Raw genomic sequence first — 25,723 nt, 5'->3', positions numbered from 1 at the left:
CTTGTACACTTTTTTTGAAAGACCCGGTACTTGAAAAATGGTATTCGATGCCTCTCCGCATAAGAAACCTATGTTAAATGAAGTTGGGCGGGAACGTATGTTACATGGAGCCTGGGCGGGAGGGTATGTTAGATGGAGCTTAGGTGGAAACGTATTCTACATCCCACCCATCAAAATCTTAGAGTTACATAAGAGTAATGGCTTTTTTAGGAATAACACGTGATCCATCGAAAAGTTGTCGTTTGAGACGCCATTTTTAAGGGCGCTTAGCCAGTAAGTAACAAACTTTCCTAATTTTACTGTGTACTATACTCAACTAGATATTACATAACTGACTTTGGCAATTTATAAAAAGTGACGTCACATGCAAAAAAATAAATTGACGTCAAATATAATATCAAACGTCAAAATTTTAAATATCAATCGTCGAAACAGAAAGATAGCTTCATTTCTGAAGTCAATTTGGATCCGAAGAGCACGCTCTTAGTAAATTTCAATATATTTTTTTGGAATTTTGTTATATTTTATTCATTATTGTTCAACTCATCTCATCAATTCATCGATAGTTGGATCTACCAAGATGATGGAACCTACTGATCAAGCGGATTTAACCGCATCAAAGTCATTCTCTAAAGAGGAAGTAGAGCCACGGCTCCACAACGAACAGACCGCAACTTCACTTAACCGCAATGGTTCAAACACAACACAGGATCAAATGGGTGAAATGGAAAAGGCTTTAAGCCAACACAATCAACTTTCTTTGAACCAAGAAGAAGGAAACAAGGTAATTTGAACATTTTTTCTCACTTTTCAATAAAAGTTCTCATAAAACACTGGCGGATGGCTAGGCAGCCTTTCTGAATCATATACACTTATGATTTGACTCTAAGAGACGGATCTTCTAGGATTGTTTCTGCTTTCTGAATGATTTGATGGCATTTATGTCGGGCTGATATTCAAATCAACCATTAACAGTCATTGTACGTTAGCAAACCTGCTTTAGATGTCTATGTCTGATCTTTTGACCTCTTTTTCGCCTCTTAGTCCTTTTAAAGGGTTTTCAACCTTCTTCCTATTACACCCTCCTCTTAGCCTCTATTTAGTCTAATCTTAGCCTGTATTCAGGAAAAAAGGTTGGCTTGAGTCATAGAGGTATAAAGAAAAACAGGAGTTGAATGTGTCGGTAATTGGTCGTTAAAGTCTTTTGATTTCTTTTATAAAATGTATCAAAAGAAATTCTAAGCTCGCCCGATGAAATAAGACTTTTTAGTAGAACTCAAGTTTGCTATGAACATTCTAATAATCAGTATTGAAGATTCTCGCCTTTTAATATACGAAAATTAGATAAAAATTCGTCCACGAAGCAAGTTTATGTTCCATTTCGCTATCCGTTCAATTTTGTTTTGAAAAGATATTTTCTCAAGCCAGAAAATGAAAAGTTCTTTATAAGCACACACGATTTCAGACTCAATCTGTAGACATAAAGTCGCTGGAGAATTTTGGAGGAAAGTATCAAGCAATAGAGTTCACCTTAAGGAAAACATTGATCGAAAAATCTTATCATTTGATGAAGGATTGCCAAGTTTACAGGCCTTTTTTTAGTCCAAATATTTTCTTACACTGATGTCAGAAACAATGAATCTCGTCTCATCTAATTTCTAACGCTTAAATGAGCCAATAGGATTTCACCTATGGATAAAAGAGCTCATTAAAAATGCACGATATATGAGATTATGAGCATGCATACATCGTAACTTTTTTAATCGTAGGGCGAGCTTGGTTACAATAGCATACTTCTCCTGTTTCTTTATACCTCCATGCTTGAGTACAGTTTATTCTCCAACGTTACCAGTTTTAAATGTTTGATAGGTTAGTAGTAGCCTAATCAACTGTAGCCTAAATTTTCCTTCACTTTAGAGGGGATATTATTATTTACACGGGTCCAAAAGCACGAAAAACTTTCAGAACTTTCAAATTAGATACTTACATCAAAGAGCTACAAAGTATAATCAAACTGTGTAAGTGGGATCCGTGAGAGTGACATTTTCTAACATCGCAATTAAAAGCCTTGATGTATCCATACAAACTCAAAAAAAGTAAAAATCGAAATAACTTTTTCTGAAATAAGATTTTCTGTTTGTTGACTTTCTCAAACCCCGACTATTTCAATTTCGATTGATTCAAGTCTTTTCAAAAACAAAAACAAAACATTCGAATCTTGATCAAAACATTCGAAAGCGCATTCGTCAATATGCAATGTCTTCTTTTTTTTTAATCGAACGCAAGAGAATATTCCACCTCCACGTGATGTCTTTTGACCAATGAAATCACTAGAATCTTACTGATGCGGGATAATTAAATTTACTCTGCTTTTGTCTCCTTTTTAGAGAGACTTTTATCGTCCGTTCCCACCAAACACTAACCTTTTGCTCCTCCTCAGAATCGAAAATGTCATTAATTTAGTCACCTTGCCAGTACGTCTCTCGGAAACTTCATTAAATAACTTGTAAGGTGTTTCAAAAAAATTTGATCACCTTTCCTTTATCATGAAGTAGCTGAAGTAGGTTACCAGCATGATACGTTCTTTAGTTTAAGCATATCATTCTACCCTAGCGTAATGAAACCCAATGCCCTATTTTGATATAATTACCCCTCCCATTTAATTCGGGTGCCTCTCTACCTATACATGCACCTACTTATTTGAGAAGAGTTCCTTACAATTAAGTTACTTCAAATATATTGGGAAATTTTGGGTAAAGTTTGGGCGAGGATTACGATTTCAGTACTTTTATAGGAGCTCATTAGGAGCTCATTGGCTTCTAGTCTATATTCTCAGTCTTCTTTGAACAATTTTGAGATTTTGTATCATCCTAAAGTCCAGGTTTCATGTTAAAACTCAGAGTTAAAAATTTACATCTTTGCAGGAAATTTCCTTTTTTATCAAATATCATTATTATGACTGTGATTGTACTTTGATTTACTTTTCCAATTAAAGTACCTCTAACCGCCTCTAACGTTGGCATATCATTGGACTAATGAAATCGTTCCAAATCCCTTTTAAAGTTAATGAACTTATTTGAAATTCTACAGTATTATATGATCGTTATTTTTAAATTTCAGACATCCAATGTATCCTTATTGCAAGCGGATGACAGAACGCCAACCGCTCAGCAGGTTTATGATATGGTTCATAGCGCAGACAACATCCATATCTCATCAACCGACGGTAAGAAGCGGCGCTTGGTCAAACGCTCACTTAAGAAGAAGGCGTCTACAGTAGTAGGGTCTGCGTCGGCCACAAGCACTTCATCAAAGCCAACCGATTTGGCAAACTCCAACCAGTCTCCGGACTCTGCTGCTTTAACTTGTTTATCTCAATCAAACGGAGAATCCGTAGACGCTTCAAATAATTGCAATGCTGAACGTACTTCTTCCGTGGATGATACTGTTAATGGACAACAAAAGAAGAAGGGAAACAGAAGACGCAACAAAAAATCCTCACCGTCGAATAGTGTCGAAGAAATTAACAATGTAATTGAGAAGAAATCTTCCATGGATTGTAAAGAAAGTGAACAAGCTTGTGGAAGTGAAAATCCTCAACCCAAAGGAAATATCTTATCAAAGATAGCGTTTTTTGAAGAGCGGCGCAAAGTTGAATTGCCAGCTGTCGACAGTGCATCACCAAGTGATAATACCATTGTTCCACAAGGCCAACTAAAATCTCCAAACGCCATTAAAAGTCATTTCAGTGAGACTCCAAAGGATTCTCAAAAACAACTTCTTATTCAGTCAAATGTTCCAGAAGTATCCCCTGCAGATACTATGAACAAACCAGAACAGCTCCTCCCAAGTTCTATGGACAAGGTTCCGGTGACATTACCCCAAACCAACAAAAGTACTTGCGAGGTTTCCCAAGACACACCACTGCAACCACAGCTCAAAAAACCTAGTTACGCTGATATGGCTATGAAACCTGCTGTAAAACCCATCCTTCCTCCAAAGAAAGTGTCTGTAGAACCATCAAAAGATGTAAAACAAAAAACATCTAAGACGAATACGGAAAACAAAGCCTCCAGAAAAGGCTCATCAAAAGAGTCCAAGCTGGGTAGAACTAGATCTGACGCCCGCAAGAAGAGCTCTAATGAGTTTAAGACGTCGAGTGAAGGCGTTTCCAAAAAGGCTGCGTATTTCAATGCCAAATTTGACGCCCGCACCAAGAACATGACAGGAGGTCGGTCAAGTAATAGTAAACGCGTTTCCGTAAAAGACAAGCCATTCAAAAATGTTCAACATGAGAAAATAGGGAAAGGATCTGACAAAAAACATCTGCCCAAACGTTCTTCCACAAAATGCGATGGCAAAAATATCATCGCCGAGACGGTCAATATTGCGAAAGCAGCTAACCTTTCAAAAAACAATCCAGCCAAGAAGAAGTCAATTAATAATAACAACAGCACTAACACCACCCCAGTCAAAATAGAACACCCTGCAATAAAACAGGCTGTGAAGCCAGAAGCCGAACTCCAAAAACCGAACAGTGAAGTGAAGGGTGATCCACAACCTACACCTCAACAGTCTACCGTAGAGAAGCGCGGTCCAAGCTACGCCGATATGGCTAAAAAACCAGCTGTCATTAAACCAGCACCGCCTGCTACGAAAAAAGTGGATGAACCTTCAAAAGACCTTGTGAAAAAGGGATCTCAGAAGAAAACAACTAAAACCTCCAAGAAAGTATCCTATAAAGAGGTTAGATTGGTCAAGAATTCATCCAATACAACAAAAGGTTCTCGTGTATTTAGCAAGAACACATTAGACAAGCATCTACCTGCTAACAGTGTTGGTGCCAAGGCTGCATTTTTTGATGGGAAGAACAAGACAAACGGCCAATATAAACAACAAAAAATATCAAAAAAAAATGGACGACCTCAAAACTATCCAAAAATCGATGCGGCTTCTTCAACTAAGCAACAAAGAAAAAGAGGCAAGCAGGCTTCAACGAGTGATTTGCCAAAAAAGGTAAAATTAAGTGATGGAAAGTTTGCTATAAAATCAAAGGAGACAGAAAATTTTCAACGTTCAAGGACTAATGGAAAAGTCACATGTGTGAAAATAGATAGTGACAACCAGCTCCCGAGTGAACAAGAACTATTTTCTTCATGTTCAACTCGTGAAGTTATTGTCAAACGAGAAGTATTTCAATCCACACAGCAAGTTGACCAACAACCTAAAAATATCGTACAAACAAACAAGGTTACTGACCACCAAGACGCTTCAACCGAAGCACTGAATAAGGTGACAGACCACCAAGACGCTTCAACCGAGGCACGTACCAAGGTTACTGACCACCAAGAAGCTTCACCCGAAGCACCGAACAAGGTGACTGACCACCAAGATGCTACAACCGAGGCACCGAACATGGTTACTGACCACCAAGATGCTACAACTGAGGCACCAAACAAGGTGACTGGCCACCAAGAAGCTTCACCTGAAGCACCGAACAAGGTGACTGACCACCAAGATGCTACAACTGAGGCACCGAACAAGGTTACTGACCACCAAGATGCTACAACTGAGACACCGAACAAGGTGACTGACTACCAAGATGCTACAACTGAGGCACCGAACAAGGTGACTGACCACCAAGATGCTACAACTGAGGCACCGAACAGGGTGACTGACCACCAAGATGCTTCAGCCGAGGCACCGAACAAGGTGACTGACCACCAAGATGCTTCAGCCGAGGCACCGAACAAGGTTACTGACCACAAAGAAGCTTCAACCGAGGCACCGAACAAGGTTACTGACCACAAAGAAGCTTCAACCGAAGCACCGAACAAGGTTACTGACCACCAAGAAGCTTCACCCGAGGAACCAAGCAAGATTACTGACCACCAAGATGCTAAAACTGAGGCTACAACTGAGGCACCGAACAAGGTTACTGACCACCAAGATGCTACAACTGAGGCACCGAACAAGGTGACTGACCACCAAGATGCTACAACTGAGGCACCGAACAAGGTGACTGACGACCAAGATGCTTCAACCGAGGCACCGAACAAGGTTACTGACCACCAAAATGCTACAACTGAGGCACCGAACGAGGTTACTGACCACAAAGAAACCTCAACCGAAGCACCGAACAAGGTGACTGACCACCAAGATGCTTCAACCGAGGCACCAAGCAGGGTTACTGACCACCAAGAAGCTTCACCCGAGGAATCAAGCAAGGTGACTGACCACAAAGATGCTACAACTGAGGCACCGAACAAGGTTACTGACCACAAAGAAGCTTCAACCGAAGCACCGAACAAGGTTACTGACCACCAAGATGCTACAACTGAGGCACCGAACAAGGTTACTGACCACCAAGATGCTACAACTGAGGCTACAACTGAGGCACCGAACAAGGTTACTGACCACCAAGATGCTACAACTGAGGCATCGAACAAGGCTACTGACCGCCAAGATGCTACAACTGAGGCTACAACTGAGGCACCGAACAAGGTTGCTGACCACCAAGATGCTACAACTGAGGCACCAAACAAGGTGACTGACCACCAAGATGCTTCAACCGAGGCACCGAACAAGGTTACTGACCACAAAGAAGCTTCAATCGAGGCACCGAACAAGGTTACTGACCACAAAGAAGCTTCAACCGAAGCACCGAACAAGGTTACTGACCGCCAAGATGCTACAACCGAGGCACCGAACAAGGTTACTGACCACCAAGAACCTTCAACCGAGGCACCAAACAAGGTAACTGACCACCAAGAACCTTTAACTGACCACCAAGAACCCTCAACCGAGGCACCGAACAAGGTGACTGACCACCAAGATGCTACAACTGAGGCACCAAACAAGGTTACTGACCACCAAGAACCTTCAACTGACCACCAAGAACCCTCAACCGAGGCACCGAACAAGGTGACTGACCACCAAGATGCTACAACTGAGGCACCAAACAAGGTAACTGACCACCAAGATGCTACAATCGAGGCACCAAACAAGGCTACTGACCACCAAGAACCTTCAACCGAGGCACCAAACAAGGTTACTGCCCACCAAGAAGCTACAAGCAAGGCACCGAACAAGGTTACTGACCCTAAAGAAGCTTCACCCGAAGCAACAAGCAAGGTAACTGACCACCAAGAACCTTCAACCGAGGCACCGAACAAGGTTACTGACCACCAAGATGCTACAATCAAGGCACCAAACAAGGCTACTGACCACCAAGAACCTTCAACCGAGGCACCAAACAAAGTTACTGACCCTCAAGAAGCTTCACCCGAAGCAACAAGCAAGGGAATGGTCCACGAAGAAGTGTTGGTCGAGATGCCAAATAACGACACTAAACAAGGAGAAATTGTTGTCAAAGTGCAGGTCAACGATGCCGATAGTCAAAAAATATTGATGGATGGACCCAACAAAGATATCACAATCCCAAGAAAAACCACCTCGATGGTAACAATAACCCAACAAAAACGCCATACCACTTTTGTCAGACGAAGCCAAAGTACACCCGATATGTTAGATTTTTTTCTTATGAATACTCCTCAAGATAAAAGTCCAACGGTTAAAGAATTATTGATCCGATTGGAAAAAGACGCTCAAAAGACGTTTAAACGACGATCAAAAGAAGTTTCAGAGGAGAGTAAGGATAAGATGGAATTACTAGTCTCTTCCAGTGTAGCTGCGATGGTGGCGTCTGAAGATGAAATAAAAAGAACATTAGCAGATGCGGTGAAAGCCAAGAAACGTCTTTCGACCGACATATTGCTTTTGAAAGAGGTGAGCGACTTCTTGATTTTTCTTTAGAAACGGTTAGACCTATTAAGGAATAACATCACCAATGATTATTAAATACGAAAGATTCGTATTTTGATGTTAGGGAATAACATCACCAATAATTATTAAATACGATAGATTCGTATTTTGATGAGACATAATGAATCGATGACGTTAATAAGTAAAGAATAGTACGGGGGACTTAAATGAAATGCTATGAACATTTGGCTCCGACCGCCCATGTTTTTTATAGGCATTGCACTTATAAGCATGTCTAGGCTCAGATATGGGGAAAAATTAAGCATATGGCAAGCATTGCTTGAGCCTACAAAAAATATTTTTTTCCTGATTTTGACTATTTTTTTGCTGGAATTTAACGGATTTTCAGTATTTCCCTAAATTTATGCTTTAGATTTAAGCGGGGATGCTTAAATCTAAAGCATAAGCATTTTTCAGCTTTATTAAGCTTTCGACCTAAGCATCTCTGAGCCTGTTTTCAGATTTTTGTATGCTTATAAGAAAAAAACATGTATACTGATCCAAATACAGTTGGCTAATTTTGGAATGCAGAGTGCTTTTCTTGTCAAACAATCGCTCAGTCTAGGAGAAATTTTCCTTTAGAATAGGTAACAAAGAAACTTGACCAGGGTTATACGTTAAATCAAGTGAGCCCCTTCTTTTCATAAAACTTCTAGTCTCACTTTCTCAATATTTGTCTTAAATGTCATAAATATTACCAATCCCATCCCCCCATTTATGGTTCTGGCCTTCGTGATAAATCTATTTTTTGATATTCTTTTCTGCAGCAACTTTCACAAGAGAAAAGAAAAACGATGAAGAACATGAAGGAGAACGTGATAATGGCCATCCGAAATAAGTTACATATGAAAGGTAAATCCAAAAGCGCACTCCAAATGGAAGAAAAACAACAAAAGATTAGAACATTGGAGAAAGAATTGCTGGATAAGATTGCAATTCTTAAGTATATGGGAGTTGATCATGAACACGTCCAGAATGAACATAAAGAGGTTGCCAAGGCTGACAAATGTACGGTACGGAGTACTGTGAATAACAATGGTCTTCCTAAGGCAGGTAAAATGGACAGCACACAAGGCAAATCAAAGGTTCATACTGGATTGGGAGCACCTCCCCGTGATAATGTTATACAGAATAAGTGCAAAGGCCGCAGACCGATGAAATCGCTTTCCGAACCATGGGTTCAATCAGAGCCCTTGGTGCTTGCGGAACCCTTGCCACCGCTAAAGGTTGACGAAGTCAATGCAACGCCTGTACACTTGAAAAAACGAATTGTTTGTGAGTTTAGCGAGTCACTTGAAGAAAGTGTAGATTTGACCAGCGAAATTATGCAGGGCCATTGGGTACAAAATAGCCCAGACAAGGTAAACCCTGGTGATTCATTTCTTTGAACAATCTTTAGATACTATTAAGAACAGGTTTAGAACGGCGTGTATTGTTCACATACAATTGTTTTTTAAACAACAGTGGTCAAACCAAGGTTTCGTCTAAGACGGAAAATGGATTTTACACATCAAATTAGCACATATTCTTGAGCTTTTAGTGAATTAAAAAGAATTTCAAAAAGGGAAAGCCTCTTTGTATCCACTAAAGCACTTTTACTAATGAATCAAAACTCACTTTGACTTATTGATCACTTTTTGAGATTTAAAACTAAATAAATCTTTTTATTTTTCCCAGGACATGAACCGTATGCGAAAAATGAATGCTGAGATATCAGAGATAAATTGTCGATACATCAAGTTGAGGAGAAACTTTGAAGCTGTATCGAACTGCCTTGAAGAAACCAAGGTTAAAAACCAACGATTAAAATCTAAATACGAGACCGCTTATTCGGAGCTTCAAGAGCGTGACGCGGAAAGAGCTGAGAAAAAGAAACGCAGCCTCGGCCGACGATTCCGAAAAATTTTCGGCTGCGCCTCCGCACGAAGCGACGCCGCTCATAGTAGCGATTTAGACGATATGTATGTACAATCTTCATCACAACCAGACGCAGATGATATGTGCACTCAATCTACGTCACAACAATGATTTTATATTTTACTTTTTCTACTTTTTATTTATCTACTTTTAAGCAAAAACAAAAAAAAAATTGTAAAATTTTGGTTCTTTATATTTATTAATCCGTAATAAAAATCCATTAAAAAAATTCAAAAGTGCAAAATGTCTCATTTTCTTTGCTTTCCCAACCCACAAACTCCAAAGATTTAGAAGATGGTGAAATTTGAGATACTGCAAATACAGTATAGAAGCATTCGCTTTCAGATTAGATGGTAGATAACTTTCCCATGAGACTACGAAATATACAATTCTGCTGATAAGAAGAAAATAAAAGGACTTACTTTCAACATTGCGGACGATGGCTGTAAGATGACGAAGGTTTTTTCCAATAAGATGCAAATCGAATCGAAACCACCCTGGAAATATAAAATTGATAGCTAAACAAGTCAATCCTTTCATTTACTTAAGTATAAATATTGTTGATAACAGAAGTTTCATGGTGTATAGTTTAATTTAGGTTAAAATACCATTCGAATGTTGTTTACGTTTATCAGTTTTTAAAGCCTCATTTGTGCATAATTCCAATTTATATCCATACAGGGGGGTGGAAATTAATCCGAGAAAAATTTCCTGGGGGTATTTTTTTCATTCAAGAGGGTAAAAAGTTATTCTAAAATATTCAGGGGGCAAAAGACTGATTTTAATTCGTTCACCCTCACTTTAAGATATATGAATTTTCCAAGGATATTTTTGCAAAATTTGCCATTTTCCAGGGGATATCCACACATTTTCAATAATTCTTTTTTGATTTGAAAAGGTTCGTCCACCCCCCCCCCCTGTATGGTTTTTTACAGGAACATCTCATTCTATTACCTGTTTGGAGATAAAAATATTGAAAACGGGATATGAGAACAAAGAGAACATCATTCTATATTACAGAGTACTTTAATGAGTACCTTAGCGCTCGTCGATGAAGTGAGGGCGTATGGTGTTATGACCGTAGACATAAGAAAGTAAACCTTTTGTCAGCAACTGTCCATAACGCAATATGTCTCCTTTGTTGAATAACATTCTCAATCGACTTCTGATCTCCAATCTTTAGATTTCGTCATTTTTTTTAATTTTTCATATCTTTAAATTAATTTCATGGTTATATCTCTAAATGATACAATCATTAACAAATTTGACAGCCTCTTCATTGTAAAGTTGATATACGAGCTTATACCTTCGAAGCAGATGACTTAAGTATTATGTTGCCTAAGTTCTTGGGAAGTGAAGCAAAACAAATGGATAAAAAATATCTTGAATTATTTTGCTTAAACATATAGTGTTCTTCTCAGTTGCCCCCCTACTGAAAATCCAATATTTTCTCCATTTCACCCACCATAGTTTAAAAATTTTCGGTTTCCCCTCTTTTTTGCATTACCCAAGTTATTTGAAAATTTTGCAGGGTTTTTTTATGGTTAACCTAAAAGTGCCTTAAATCAAGTTAGAAATTTTGGAAAGTTTGAAATTTTGGAAAGTTTGAAAATATATATATAGCCTTGAAACTACTTGAAAAATGAAATTATACCACTGAAAAGTTGGTTCGTCCAAGAAGATTTGCTGATATTATGTTTTTAAAATTTTGAAATTTGATTGGGGGAAATAAAAATGTTTAAAAACAGGTATTGCCACAAAACCACCTTTAGATCAGTGAAGTTCCCCGAGTCAAAATTTCAAAATTTATGGTTTTCTTCCTCTTTATCCCCCCCCCATCAAATTTCAAAATTTTTCCCTAATACCTCAAAAAAGGGGCTAAATCTATGCTGAAGAGTTCATATTTTGATATTCATAAAGTTCGAAAAAACAAGAAGCTTTGAATTTTCATTATCCTAGATCACTCGTTTGAGTTGTTTAGCAACCAACCTTCTGGTAAAACTAGATAATACTCTCCGTGGTAAAACATGGTAAAATATATAAAATGATATGAAAAATGAATAAAAAATAAAAAATCCAAAGTTTTAAAAACCCAAAATAAAAAAACTAAATCACAAAAAGATTGAATGTAAAAAAAGGTGCAAAAGAACTTGGAGATTCTCTTTTCACCAAAAAGATAAAGCTGACCAAAACACTTCACATAATCGTGCGTTTCAGTTGAAATTGGGAAAAGACTCTCAAAAGAGAATAACGCCCCTAACGCAACACATTTGTTCAGTTGATATTATTAGCAAAGGAATGAACGCATTCAGTTTTCTCGATTAGCCATCTATTTCAGTTTTTTGTGAAATTTTGTGAAGTTATCGCTCTCAATATAAAGTCTTCACCATTGGGATAAAAATTTCAACAACAAGAAATTTCCAAAATAACCTTTTCAAACGAAATCATTGCGAAACTCCGAAATCCGGAGGAGGCAAACCATAAAATTGATATCCACGACCAGATTGCGTAGCATTCAAAGCTGAAAAATAATTCAAATCTGGTAAATTTGATACAGGCATACTGGAAATAGCGTTACGTAACATATCATTAGCTGTCATGTTACGTAATAACGGCGACGTGAGTGACGTAACTTGTGACGGGAACGGCGGTACGGAAGGAGGTGGTACAAGTAACGGGTTTACGTCTGTTGGAACTAATTGCGTAATGTTCTCCGCGGGAGGCTTGGTGGCGGCCGCCGAAGATGAGCGCGTACGACGTTTCGAACGAGTTTTCCCGTCCGTCTGCTCATTATTCGTGTTATGTATCTTTTCAACGTGAACTTGCATGTTAAATTTGGTACCGAATTCTTTACCACAAACTTCACACTTGAAGCGTTTAACCCCTAAATGTGTATTTTGTTCGTGTGTTTTCAACGTAGTTGAACGCTGAAAATATTTATTGCAGTATTGACACTTGAATTTAGACTGTTTTTCGACGCCTTCTTGGTGTATAAACATGTGTTGTTTAAGCTCGTATTTAAATGCAAATCGTTTCTCACAAACAGTGCATTCATTTTTCAACTCGCGATGCGCTTTCTTGATATGTGCACTCAAATTGGAATAATGTTTAAAAGATTTATCACAATCTTTACACTGGAAACTTTCCGTACTCTTTTTCTTTGATTTCGATTTGAATGAGTCTCCAGGCCAACTTAAATGGAATCGCATGTGACGATTGAGCTGAGTGGAATTGGAGAAAGAACGATTACAGATTTCACAGCTGACTTTCTTTTCTTGATGCGTCATCAAATGTTTGTTAAGAGCACCGCTATCTTTGTATCGCTTTAGACAGAGCTCGCATTCGTAGGGACGGTCCGTACTGTGTGTTTTCATGTGTTCACGTAAGTTGTATCTGGAATCAAAATGGTCAAAAAATATTCAAAAACTCCCGTATTTTATAGCTGGCATCGAAAAGGAAGTGCTCCCGAAAGAATTTTAAGGGCATTAATTTTAACGTCCATTTCCCTTGGTACCCTGAAAATCCCTTGAATCCTCATATGCACTGGCATTTGAAAAAAATCAGATTAATCGTTCTAAATACCTAAAAATCTTTTCTTAGAAAAACTTTCATAATTTTTTCATTAACTCCCTTTGTGTTGCTTTTCTTCACCATTTGATCATCATAAAAACGAACGAAAAATGAAATAGGCGGACGAGTTCCAAACAATTACGTTTGTCTTTACGAAATATTTACCGATACTAAAGTACTCTAGGGTACCTAATAGCCGGGGGGAGCCGCTAATTAATTTTTCGAAAATTTTTCACCCAGGACATTCTTATTCTAACCCCCCCCCCCCCCCCCCCCCCGCTTATTAATTTTTGGGAATTTTTTTTGAAAGTTTCCTCTCTTGCCCTAATTCTGCTGTATTAGCCTCCTTTTCGAAAATTTTCCACCCAGGACATTTTTATTCCAACCCCCCCCCCCGCTTATTAATTTTTTAGATTTTTTCCAACTCCCCCGGCTATTAGGTACCCGAGGTTAATCTCACTATTTTCTTTCTCGTGAAACATATTTTTACCTCCTTGCAGTTAATCAAGGTACAAAAGCGAGTTTATTTATTTTCACTTTAGAAGACGGTGTAGTAACTAAAGTGTTTTGAAAAACCGCGGAAAAACACACACTCCCAAAAGGTCAAAATATAAACTTACGGTCCCATGAACTTCTTATGGCAAATCTCACATTCAAATTTCTTCTCAGCTGTGTGCTTCCTTAAATGGCATCTCATATTATTCTTGAATTTGAACATTTTGTGACAAATAGGACAAGAGTATTCATAAGAGGTTTTATGCTTGTCCATGTGATGTTTTAGAAAATGCATGTTTTTGAATGTCTTCATACAGATCTGGCAAGTGTGGTTGTTATTGTGCGTCAACAAATGTTTCATGAGATTCTGAAGACTGGTCAAGCTCTTATCACACACCATACACTTGAGATTGGCAGACGAAGTTTGCTTTTTGGTCGTAGATGAGATTCCATCGGAGGGTATAACTGAATCGTCTGTGGATGAAGCTGAGATCCTGCTTTTGGGTCCTAAAATTTAAGACCACATGCAAGGTTATGGCAGGACTCAATACATATTTCCCCTAGGTTTGGATCATAAAAAGCCTTTCTTTCCAAAAGTCTTTTTTCCCTGAACAGTAACTACTGAGTAATGCAATTTTTCCATAAATATTGAAAAAACTCTCATTTTCTAGATTTTCAGGAACACTCATGGAGACAAACTGTTCAACTCAAAGGCATACATGCAAGGTGAAATCTAGTTGAAAGAATCTATAGTTGAGAATAAGAATCTATAATGAACCAATGGGACATCTTTTACTATAATTGGGTCGTTTTGAAGTAAAATATTCAATATTATTACAGAAAACTAAGCTCGAGGCATAACTACTACAACTGTTTCAAAACTCTACAAGAAAACATAATGCAGGAAAAAATGAACCACTAACCTATCAATTTCTTTCTCGGGGAAGGTCCAACAACACCAGATTTCTTTTTTTTCTTCTGTGACATTAGAGCTTTATCAGTTTCATCGCCTATTTTCGGTGGATGAATTTTTGGTAAGCGATTTTTCCTTTTAGAGGCTCCTTTCTTTGATTGGGAATCTCCTTCAGTCATGGAGACATCTAGATCAACAGTTAAGGCTACTGAAGATTCCCCAACAGGTTCAGGGGAATCGTCTTCACATGTTTTTTCTACTTGTTCTTCAGTAACACTAGATGGTTCTATAGATATTGCTTCATGAGTATCATGAAGAGAATTATTTTCACCACATTCGCTCTCTGGTTTGTTTACTTCCTTATCAGATACATCATTGATAGCTAAAGTATTGTTTTTTAACAAGCTCTTGGTATCATTAATTACAGAACCATTGTCTCTGGTACATTCACCAAAATCCTGTTGAGAATGGCTTGAGCTTGAACTTTCGGTGCGTTTATCTATCAAAGTAAAAGATGGTGGCAAGGTCTCCACTTGTGTATCGATAAGCTCGTCCTCTTCATCATGTGATGCAACCTATGAAAATGGGAATGACGTCATTGAACCATGTCGTGGAAAACTTGACAATCAAGCTACAGGTTGAATGTTGGAAAGACTGGTATTATTAATCTGGATTATAGTATTAAAACTTTTCTAGCCGTTTTTTCATACCTGAGTATTCTGTCAGAAATTGCAGGTACACATTTCTTTATAAGAACAAACTATATAAGAACATAAGACAATGATGGCAAAAATATTAAGAACATCCGTCCATAGGCTTAAAAAATTTTGGATGCTGTTATAAAAAATTGTAATTGCGTATTCTTGTGATCTTAATACCAATTGGTACCAGAATATTTGACAAAAAGACCACCTTTTTTGGTATAGGAGGTAAAGGTATACAGACGTATGCAATGCTACTGAGTCTTTTGATATATTATTACTAGCCCCAGTATTCTGATGTCATGAGAAAATTTAATGAATTTATGTTAAAAAATCTACATTCAAAACCCGATGTACTCTTCCTATTTCCCAATGTTTTTCCGCCAAAACTGCTTATTTTAAGGCATTCGGAACCCACAAAGAAATCACCGCACAACAAAACAATATGTAAAAGGCTCACCTCATTTTGTGTGATTGATGGATCTGAGTCAAATGCACGATTGCTATCAGAAGTTGTTAAGTTCAAATAATTTTTATCACCGTCCTCTATTTTTTCATTCTTTGAAGCTAATTCAGAAGCAACCACATCACGTTCAAGACAGTTCAAAATCTCATTTGCTGACTCTTTAGTACCACTGATTGATGATAGTTGGAAGCTATTATAGAGTGTAGTTGGTGATTGTTCTTTTTTATCATGTGGATGACTATGTTGCGAATTGACTTGTGAAGTCTGCGATGTGAAATCAACATGTTTTTGACTTTCTTGCCAGAAGCGTTGTATCAACTTATCGCAGTAGATAAGGGAGCTTTCAGCTTTCCAAGATTCCTTCCAATGAACAAGGTAATATCTATTCCCATCCTAAAGTTTAAAAAAATTGATATCTGGATTAGTTGACTTTTTTTGACTACCAAACGATGTCAGCAAAAATATGATCATCTTTGTCAAAGATTCATACATTACCTAAGACTAAAGCAATGCTTTATCGTTAATTGTTAACCGGTTACTTTTTCAAAGCGGGCTACACGGCTTTTTGCGCAATGCAATTGGTTCTTTTCGCATAACGACGGGCCTACACTGGCCAGAGTTGCCCGTCGTTAGGAAAATTCATTGTGACGTCACTTTTTCAAAGGAAAATGAACAATGCGTTGACATCATTTCTCTCATTTTTTATTTCTGACATCAGAAATTATAACAATTTTTTATCTCTTTTCGCTTGTTTTTTCGCATTATTTCGCTATTTTTCCTTGATAAAGCGCTAAAAATCAATCGAAGCTGAAGGAAACGCTGGTCGTTACTTGACCTCGGGCAATATTTCTCATTGTTAACCGGTTACTTTTTCGAAGACGGCTACACAGCTTTTTGCGCAATGCAATTGGTTCTTTTCACATAACGGCGGGCCAACGTCGTTAGGAAAATTCATTGTGACGTCACTTTTTCAAAGGGAAATGAACAATGCGTTGACATCATTTCTCTCTGTACTGTACTGGCTGTACTGAGAAATAATGCCCGAGGTCAAGTAACGACCGAGTTTGCGAGGTATTAAAGGCCAATAAAAATACCACTTACACATGATACTGACTAATAAATTCAAATTGTGTACGATTTTAAAAATCAGCCTAAACAATCTGACAGGGAATCTCTAGGCTTATTCTTAATCGAAGAACAATTAAAGCAATAACACTAGGGTTGCTACTGGGGTTTACTTAAATTCAGTTAAAAAGCCACCCTGGCTAGACTGGTTGAAAAACTTTAATATGTTAATCTTTTTCTCAAGCAAAAAGAGTATACTGCAAAGCGATTATAGCCTTAAAATTGTGCCACAGATCATCAGTGGATAGTATTCAATTATCATTATCTCTTTATTTTCATTCCTAGAACATAAAAATGGAACAATAGAAAGTTGTGTTTTTTACTACCCTATTCACATTACTGAATTTGAAAGATCTTCTATGTGGCTTTTTTGCAAATTTCAAAAAACTTATTCATCGCTTTCGCAAAAAAATGGATGATAAGGTTATAAATGTGAAAATTGAGAAAACATACTACTGGTGTTGAAGTGGAATCAGCAAAATGGCATATTGCAGTTAGGTTTTGACTATCTAATAGCCTTCTCACTCCTAAATTATATCTTGTCAGTTTTTTCCCTGTGAATACTTTTGTTTAATAAATTTTAAGAGACCAAGAGGTTTTTCCGTGCTCTCTGTCAATTTAGACTAAAACTACTCATCAAGATTACAAGATTTGAAGAGTAGGACGATTTTATTTTCATTTTCAGTGGTTTCATTTTCAATTCCAAGCCAACTAGCAACGAGGTGCTCGCCCATACAGAATCAGAAAAAGAGACCACACTAGTTTTTGTTGCTGATGTTGATATAAACTTGCCACAGGGATTACTTGTCAATGTGTTGTGTCACCTAATGTCATCATTCTATTGTTGTAAAGGGAAAGAGAAAAGAGGTAAGACTAGCCTACCTTCTCTAATCCTTATATAGCTTTTTAGTCTAGGATGTCTGCAAGCTTGAATCCCGTAAATTCTATTTCAAAAATGACTTGCTAGTCATCCATCGATGATGCAAGCAATCAACAAATGAGACCAATAAAAGATCAAAGAGAAAAGCTTGGGAAAATGATTGTTTGCCAATCTTGGGGATTCAGAAAACTCAAAATTAAATTAGCGGGTCTCGTGAGCTTTCCTATGATATATAAAATACTACCCAGATTGGGGAAGATGAAGAAATAGGAGAAAAACTAAAAGCTCACCCACTGGAAAATATTTTGTTTGAATAGATTATTGAAAATAATTCAAAATTGCGCAATATCCGTGGTTGTTTAATTAAAAATAAAATGCCCGTATTGTTTGTCTTTAAATAATGTTTTTATCTTAGTGAGGAAAACCACAGCTTAATTATTGATTTTGACTAACTAGCGTTCAAAACAAAATCTAATTCCAAGAATCTGAAAGTTTATGAAGCAATTCTAATCACATTGAGAAAATAATGGAAGTCTTTCCTTTTGCCATTAAGAAAAAGTAATATTCGATGCTGTTGCTAATATGTATACTTGCTTTCTTTTTCATACGGCTGGCTTCCTATAATTATCTACCTTATCTATTATCTACGTTGGAGTGCAATTTCTACGCTAATACGGCAAAAAGTATATTAAATAGAATGGCCTCTCATTCACTGTGTTAAGAGCCAGTTTTTTTAAGAGCGGGGCAGGTCCAATAGATTTTTTTCATTTTTGGATATGTTGTTAAGTACAATGAACTGAGTAAAATCCCAAAATATTTTGATCTGAAAATCCATAATGGCAGATTTATGCCAATTTGAAGTTATTGACATTTTTGGGCATTGCACTTAAAAAGTTTTTTGATATAGAACCATGCTTTCTCAAATCCAAATAAGGAATTGATTTTTGGTGATTCTGAAGCTATGGCCAGTAAACTATACAATTTTCAAGAAATATCAAAATTTTCAAAATGGTAGCTGGAGTTGAGACGTCACAAAAACACTACAAATTTGATTTTAGGGGTATTTGAGAGCCATCTGACCTGTCCCAGGGGAGTTTATTACTGCTGAAAACAATAATTTCTGGTAGTTTAGTCCCTGGTCTATTCATTTGAAGTGATTGCAATAAAAAATTCCGACCCTACTGGCCCCTAGAGGCCCAAAAAGCCAATGAGGTCTCAAAAAAGTATCAACTTTAGCCCAATTTTCCTAGCAATCCCAACATTGTCTGACCTACAACTCTTCTGTTCCTGAAAGACAACTGCCTGGTCTTTTAGGATCAAAAGAGAAACCTATGTAGTCTCCTAACATTAATTTTTTATCTTGATTTATAAATCTTCTTAACTTAACATTGCTTGAAAAATGACTAAAATTTGGGATATTTTGGCCCATTGGCAAACTTCAAAGGGATCTAGGTCACTGAATTTGTCATAATATAAGGGCTATGATGAATCTTTTATATAAAAACAATGAAACTACTTTAGGCGTACAAACTTTCGCGAGCAGAAACTTTCGCGAGGATGAAAAATCGCGAAATTCACGACATTTACTTTCGCAAATTTAACGGAAAAATATTTTTCGCGAGCATAAACTTTCACATCAAGACGTAAAATTGAGAATTTTCACATGAAAAAATGGCTTAGAGACACAAATACTTCTTGGGTTGGCTTGAAACATTTGTCCTTTGACTTATTAGTCTAAAAAGTGCCATAAAATTTACATTTTATTCAAAGTTTGAAGTTTTATAGATTTTCTATTTTGTCAAGAATTTTTTGCGAACATAAACTTTCGCGAATGGCCCTTCCTAGAATTTTTAAAGACATTTCGCGAAAGTTTCTGCTCGCGAAAGTTTCTACGCCTAAAGTAAGTTATAAATTAAAAAAAGAGGGAATTCTGATTGGTTTTAAATTCAAATTTGGTGTTACAGTTAATAGTTTTAGTTACATAATTTGTGGGTTCCACTGGACTCTCTACTTTTTCCCCCATCAGAATTAGTAAAGGCAAAAAGTAGTTGAGCTCCAGCTCCTGGACTAGGGGCTAAAAGGTTCAACAACAACTGATACCTAGAAATAGCTTTAGGTCAGGGGCCACCTACTCAGCTAGGGGTCACCTACATTTATTCAAACTAAAATGGGGACTGAATTCTAAATTATTGTGTTAATTTGGTCACAGCGAATTTAGAATAGCAAAAGTTTTAGCCTGTGGCACAAAACTCAGTCCATTTCATAGATTTCATAATACATTTTTTTCTCATTTAATAAAAGTTCTGTCTTGGTGAGATGGTAATATCTTTTGGGATTTTTTTTTCAACAGGCTTATGTTGCATTTTAATTGTGCTTAAACAATGAGATTAAAGCACTTCTAAAGATACATCTTATTTTTCAAATTTCTCTAGTTTCTAGTTTCTCAAACTTTATGGGCCACTTAAATTCTTAGGGGCCACCTATAACAGTGGGCAAACGATATCATACTCCAGGATGTAAGTGAAATTCTTCAATCCGCGGACGTAAACAAGGGTTTGGTTATTATCAGTTAGGGTTAGGGTTGGAGCTTGAGAGTCACAATATAAGGCCAAAGGCCTTTTTAGGGGCATTTGTACCCTGAGACCTAACTTTGGATCCCATAGGGATCCTTGTAGGGGCACCGGTAGGGTTGGGAGCTTTCTTAATTAAGGTCTGTAAATTACACACTGTAAGTATTTGTGAATGACAGCTTTTTGTTGTGTCTCGTTGCCGCAAGCGGTTAGGTGTTGGGTTTGTAAACCAAGGTTACTTGCATTTGGTGGTTCGAGCCGGGGTCCAAGACCTGTTTCAACAGTACGGGAAAATTTTAGAAAAATACTTAGAAAACAGTTAGAAACACTTGAGAAAGACAGAAAATCAGGATAGAAGATAGGAAAGTAGAAAATAGGGGGAAAATAAGAGACGCTGCATCCTGGAGTATGATATCGTTTGCCAACCACCTATAACTAAACCATACCAATCAAAAAAATTCCTGTGGGATTGTTTAAAATCCTATCAAATGAAGGTTTTAAGTGCTTTCTTCCAATTAGAAAGGACCTTTTCACAATCTAACACTCGCATCACTCTTCCGTAAGAAGAGTAGAAGAGCCAACTTTCGTTTTAATTTGTAGATTTTGATATAAAAAATTGAATGGAGAAATATTTTTTTCAATGTGGTGTTTTATGTGTCAACTAATATATAAGCACTGTATTGTTGAAATAGGAAGAAAAGAAGTAAGTCTAGCCTAGCTTAACTGTTAGTTCTCAGGGCTGCTCAGGGTGTATTAAAAGCACAAGAGCTTACTTTCATCTAAATTGAAACACAAGAGCTGAGAGAGAGTCATTCCCAGCGATATCGAAAAGAGGGTGTAAACAAAGTGTAAAGAGATTGAAAAACAGCTTCTTGAAAACAATAGAAATACGACTCCTTTGCCTTGGGAGTTTGATTCGGTTAATGGATTTCTTTTATTATTGACCAGTATTGACAGTTACATCAAAATGCCAAAATCATTTTGTTCAACCACCTTCACTTCAAGATAGGCCACCATAGAATGAACTTCCTTTTGTAGGATGAATCATATGATCATGTGGCTTTCAGCCTTGCACTCCAACGACCCACGGCATGGCCCGAACATGTTCGGGCCTGTTCGGACCATGCTCGGGCCACAAAAAAATAACAAAAAACAGTACAAAAAACGATCCAGAAAAATTCTGCTTCAAATAGCCCGCGCGGGCCATTTTTAAAAAGTATTAAAATCAAGAGGCCCAAACATGTTCGGGCCATGCCGTGGGTCGTGCACTCCATCACAGAGGCTAATCAATTTTAACGACTTTTTTGACTAATGACCAAGTTAAAATTTTTTAATTTTTTTATATTTGAGTATTAAAAAGGCATGCATTCAAATAATAAAGGTTTAAAATTTTTCTCTGGGTTAGTTAGTAAAATATCTCAAATACTGTAGGCTCTGTGAGTGCAAGGCTGAAAGCCACATGAATATGGTTCATCCTATAATAGGAAGTTCATTCTATGGTGGCCTATCTTGAAGTGAAGGTAGTTGAACAAAATGTTTTTGGCATTTTGATGTAACTGATTGATTAAAAAAATCTGCATAATTAGCGTGATGCGACTGAATTCTTTTGTTTTGAGTCTAATTATGCGTGAACTTTAGGGGCTTATATTTTGGGAACGCCTCACTCAGACCACAAGATACCTTTATTTTTTTGGACCAACCGTCCCAACAAGTTAGGCCGTCATCGAAAAATTGTTCTATTCGCATCACCCGCCCGCATCAAATTTTACACTGATTTTCCAGTGCGGAGATGCGGAAAAAAAATCTGGGAAAAGCAATTTGTTCTTTTAAAGTATAGCTTTTTTCTCAATTGCTCTGACGACCACTGAAAAATTGTTTTGCTCGCGTTACCACCCGCCCCTGAGTTACTGACGTGATTAAAAAAAAACCGGGAATGTTTTTGACCACCGGCTTGCATTTTTAACACTCGTTGCGACGCGAACAGAGCATTTTTTCGATGACCGCCTTAGTAGACCTTTTTTTAAAGAGGCAGCCATGTTGAGTAATTATGTACTCCAGCATAAAAACAATGATACAGCCAATCATAATTTTTAAAATATGCATGATACAGTCAGTATAGACCTAACTCTTCATACAAAAATTACGGGAAACCCATATTTGGACTTTGTACCCTATGCTGCACTCAAGCACTTAAGCCAAAGTCCCGCAAAGGCGGGACAAAAATCAGTTTTTTGAAGTTTGCAAAAAAACGCAACATAGAGGATCTTTCAAATTCAGTATGTGGATAGAGCAGTAAAAAATACAACTTTTCTATTTTTCCTTTTTTTTGCAAAAGTTCTAGGAATGAAAATAAAGGGATAATGATAATTGAATACTATCTATTGATGATCCGCGGCACTATCGTAAAGCTAGAATCGCTTCGCGTACTCTTCGCTTGAGAAAATGATTGACAGATTGAAGTTTTCCACCCGCGCAGGAGCTCGGGGAGCGTTCTCGGCTCAATCCTCGGACCGCGCTAAAAATGGTAGACTGTGCTGTGATAGATCATTTCGATGGAAGTTGTTGGAATGTTTACAAGGCTCTTGCAGAAAATCGTTTGTTTTATTGTCAATGATGACAGTGCGGTTATTAATTTTGTTAGATCTGACAAATTGATGTTTGTAAGTGCACTTTATAGTTTTGATTCCCATTGAAGAATCATATTCTGGTTTTCATGTTATTAGATGCTGTTTTAGAGCTTTAGAGCTACACTGACAGTAATTATGCATGGCTGTATCATTGTTTTTATGCTGGAGTACATAATTATTCAACATGGCTGCCTCTTTAAAAAAGGTCTAGAGTACCCTGCCCAGTTGGCGACCAAAATTTTTTAATTCAAATTTCTCACTTACTTTTTACTTTTTTGAAAATCCTTTTCTACTAACGGTTATACAACTTTTAACATGCTCTTCGTGTTTGTTTTGATTTTTTCATTGAGGCGATCTTCTTAGAATAAAAAACTTACAAAGCGAGCGGTACTAGTGCCCAGTTCCCAACTGACGTACCAGTCTGCGACCGATTGGCTAAAAAGAGGAAATCAGTGCTCTACTTGCAGGTTAGGTCATATGAATTGATCAGGATGATAAAAAACTCATAAGCTTTCTCGTATTCAATTTCTTTGCAATCGTTCTTTTGTTTTAAAATAGCTCACTTACATTTCCCTTTGGCATGTTTTTTTAGAATTTTTCTTCAAGTCGCCATTTTTTTCTAAAGTTTGTTTTTGTTTTGTTTTGTAGAGCAATGTTAGCGACTCCAGAAGTCATGCAACTTTCGTTGACGTCAAACCAAATGTTTCATTTTTCCGTGAACTTTGAACCCTTGGAACTTTTTTTCTAAGTATGCTAAAACGTTCTGGTTTATACTAAATGAAAGCCCGTGATCTTAGCTTTCCAGCGGTATATAACACTGTGGACACGGGCTAGACAGCAAATTGGTAAAATGCCTAACGTTTTGCAACATTTTTAAAATTGTTTGCCGACGGGAGAAACATTTTTTGCAAGTATCGAAGAACAAATGTGTCTGGAAACGGAGGAAAATGTATTTGGAGGCTGAAACTTTGTATGTTTATCAGAAAAAGGGTGAGGAATTCAAAAATCACAATCGCTGATTCTAGTTCTTTCATTTTCATGTAGTTTTTTTCACTTTTTTGCTTCTTTATCATGGGAATGTCCCAAAAAAAAGTTTTTATTTCTGCCGAAATGGATTTTCTTTTCATTTGGGGTTTCTCCTTTCAGAAAAACTTATTCTTTACTCATAAGTTTTTGTTCCTCCATTTCCAGAGGCCCCTTGAAAATGGGTCCTACCACCTTTTTTGACTCATTTCAACCTTTTCCAAGCTATTTTCTTCAAAAACAAAAATAAAACAATGCAATGTCTTCTTTTTTCAAAAAAAGATATATCTTTTGTTATTTTGAAAAATTTACTAAATATTTTACAAATATTTTGATATAATAATATTTTAACACAATCAAGAATTCTCCCTCCAAATTTGAGGTCTCTAGTAGCTACACTAAAAAAAGAGATATGCAAAATTTAAGAAGCATGACTGGAAAATTTCTTTTTTTTCTTTTTTGACACATTTTTCGAATTTTTCCAAGCTATTTTCCTAACCTTTTTTTTGACATTTTTAGTCAAATTTTTGACACTAAAATTTGAATATCTTTACAACCACTAATCTTCTGGAGGCCTATGACCCCTCATTTTCTTTCTTTTTCAAAGCTCTACAAGATAGGATAGGTTTTGAAAAAAAAATAAAATTTGAAAAATCTTCTGGAGTTGTTAGCAATGTAGAGTATTCTTTTTCATTTTTTGAATTTCGTCGTTCGCAGACTGGACGTCAAATTTCAAAGCTGATTGCATCAACCTTTTTATCAATATTTTCACACGAAGGAAACTGTATCACGCTGATTTTTACAGAAATGCTTTCTAACATACTAATCGTTTTGGACAAGTATTTTTTAGAGTGGGAGTTGTTTTTTCTTACGAAGCTCTTTTGTCCACAAGTAGCCATTTTTTATTTTTTTCGAAAAAATCGGCTTTTTCGTGTGCTTCCGTGCAAAGTTGTCGAACTTTCGGATTCTACTCGCTCTTTTTTCTAGAACTTTTTTTACACAGTACGGGAAATAGGTCAAGGCAGATAATTACCAAAAGAAATTCTCCAGAGGTTTGTTTTTGTATGACTTTTCTGGGTTCAAAGACGTACGGTCACCAACTAGACCGGTCGCTAACTGGGCAGGGGACTCTATCTATATCATGGTTTTGATTAAAACTTTTGTAAAGAAAAATATTTACCTTATCTACATTGTAAGCTTTTATGTCTTGCACTTCATCTGGACGGACAAAACCCAAAAAGTCTAATCGTCTATCACCTGTGAAATTCAATAATTCGGTAGCAACAGGTATGGGTTTTGGCAACTTCAAAGCTTCTGATTCGGCAGCCATGTTTTTTCGAAGAATTTATTTTACCTTGAGCCTTTAAACTCAACTTTAAATATTAATTTACAACAGAAATCTTTGATGGGGTTCTTCCACTTTAGTACGGAAACTTATATTGAGAAAGAGTATTAGGACTTTAAGCTAAGGTACTTTCGATTTCGCAAAACGCATTGACTGCACAGTCGGAATCTGCCTGACAATATTACAACTGAATATAGTATGGAGTATCGGTAAATGGAATACTTTAATTCAAGAAAACTCTATTATAGAATTTCAGAGTAAATTACA

General features: G+C 37.0%; 3 protein-coding genes across 3 annotated transcripts in view; 1 reads left to right on the top strand and 2 right to left on the bottom strand.

Moving 5' to 3' along the window:
• LOC136807402 (golgin subfamily A member 6-like protein 24) overlaps nucleotides 1–10,982 on the bottom strand; it is a 79,073-nt gene extending 68,091 nt beyond the window's left edge. The window contains exons 1-2 of the mRNA XM_067063983.1: nucleotides 10,842–10,982; nucleotides 10,164–10,238 (exon numbers count right to left, since the gene is read on the bottom strand). The gene's annotated coding sequence lies outside the window, so the exon portion shown is untranslated. The remainder of the gene's footprint in view (nucleotides 1–10,163; nucleotides 10,239–10,841) is intronic.
• LOC136807442 (pneumococcal serine-rich repeat protein-like) lies at nucleotides 530–9,939 on the top strand. Its single transcript, XM_067064030.1, has 5 exons — nucleotides 530–784; nucleotides 3,121–7,050; nucleotides 7,093–7,788; nucleotides 8,592–9,185; nucleotides 9,502–9,939. The coding sequence occupies exons 1-5, from the start codon at nucleotides 581–583 to the stop codon at nucleotides 9,850–9,852; spliced, it is 5,775 nt and encodes a 1,924-aa protein (XP_066920131.1). The 5' UTR covers nucleotides 530–580; the 3' UTR covers nucleotides 9,853–9,939.
• A 697-nt stretch (nucleotides 10,983–11,679) lies between the features above and the next one.
• Nucleotides 11,680–25,481, bottom strand: LOC136807401 (zinc finger protein 37-like). Its single transcript, XM_067063982.1, has 5 exons — nucleotides 25,292–25,481; nucleotides 15,881–16,279; nucleotides 14,730–15,294; nucleotides 13,932–14,313; nucleotides 11,680–13,134 (listed from the first exon to the last, which is right to left on the bottom strand). The coding sequence occupies exons 1-5, from the start codon at nucleotides 25,439–25,441 to the stop codon at nucleotides 12,186–12,188; spliced, it is 2,445 nt and encodes an 814-aa protein (XP_066920083.1). The 5' UTR covers nucleotides 25,442–25,481; the 3' UTR covers nucleotides 11,680–12,185.
• Between the last annotated feature and the right edge of the window lie 242 nt (nucleotides 25,482–25,723).

Source organism: Clytia hemisphaerica, unplaced genomic scaffold (genome assembly GCF_902728285.1).
Source record: "Clytia hemisphaerica strain Z4C2 unplaced genomic scaffold, Clytia hemisphaerica genome assembly, whole genome shotgun sequence".
NCBI classification, from domain to species: Eukaryota; Metazoa; Cnidaria; class Hydrozoa; order Leptothecata; family Clytiidae; genus Clytia; species Clytia hemisphaerica.
The sequence above is the reverse complement of the archived record's forward strand: the minus strand, read 5'-3'. Positions and strand labels throughout refer to the sequence as shown.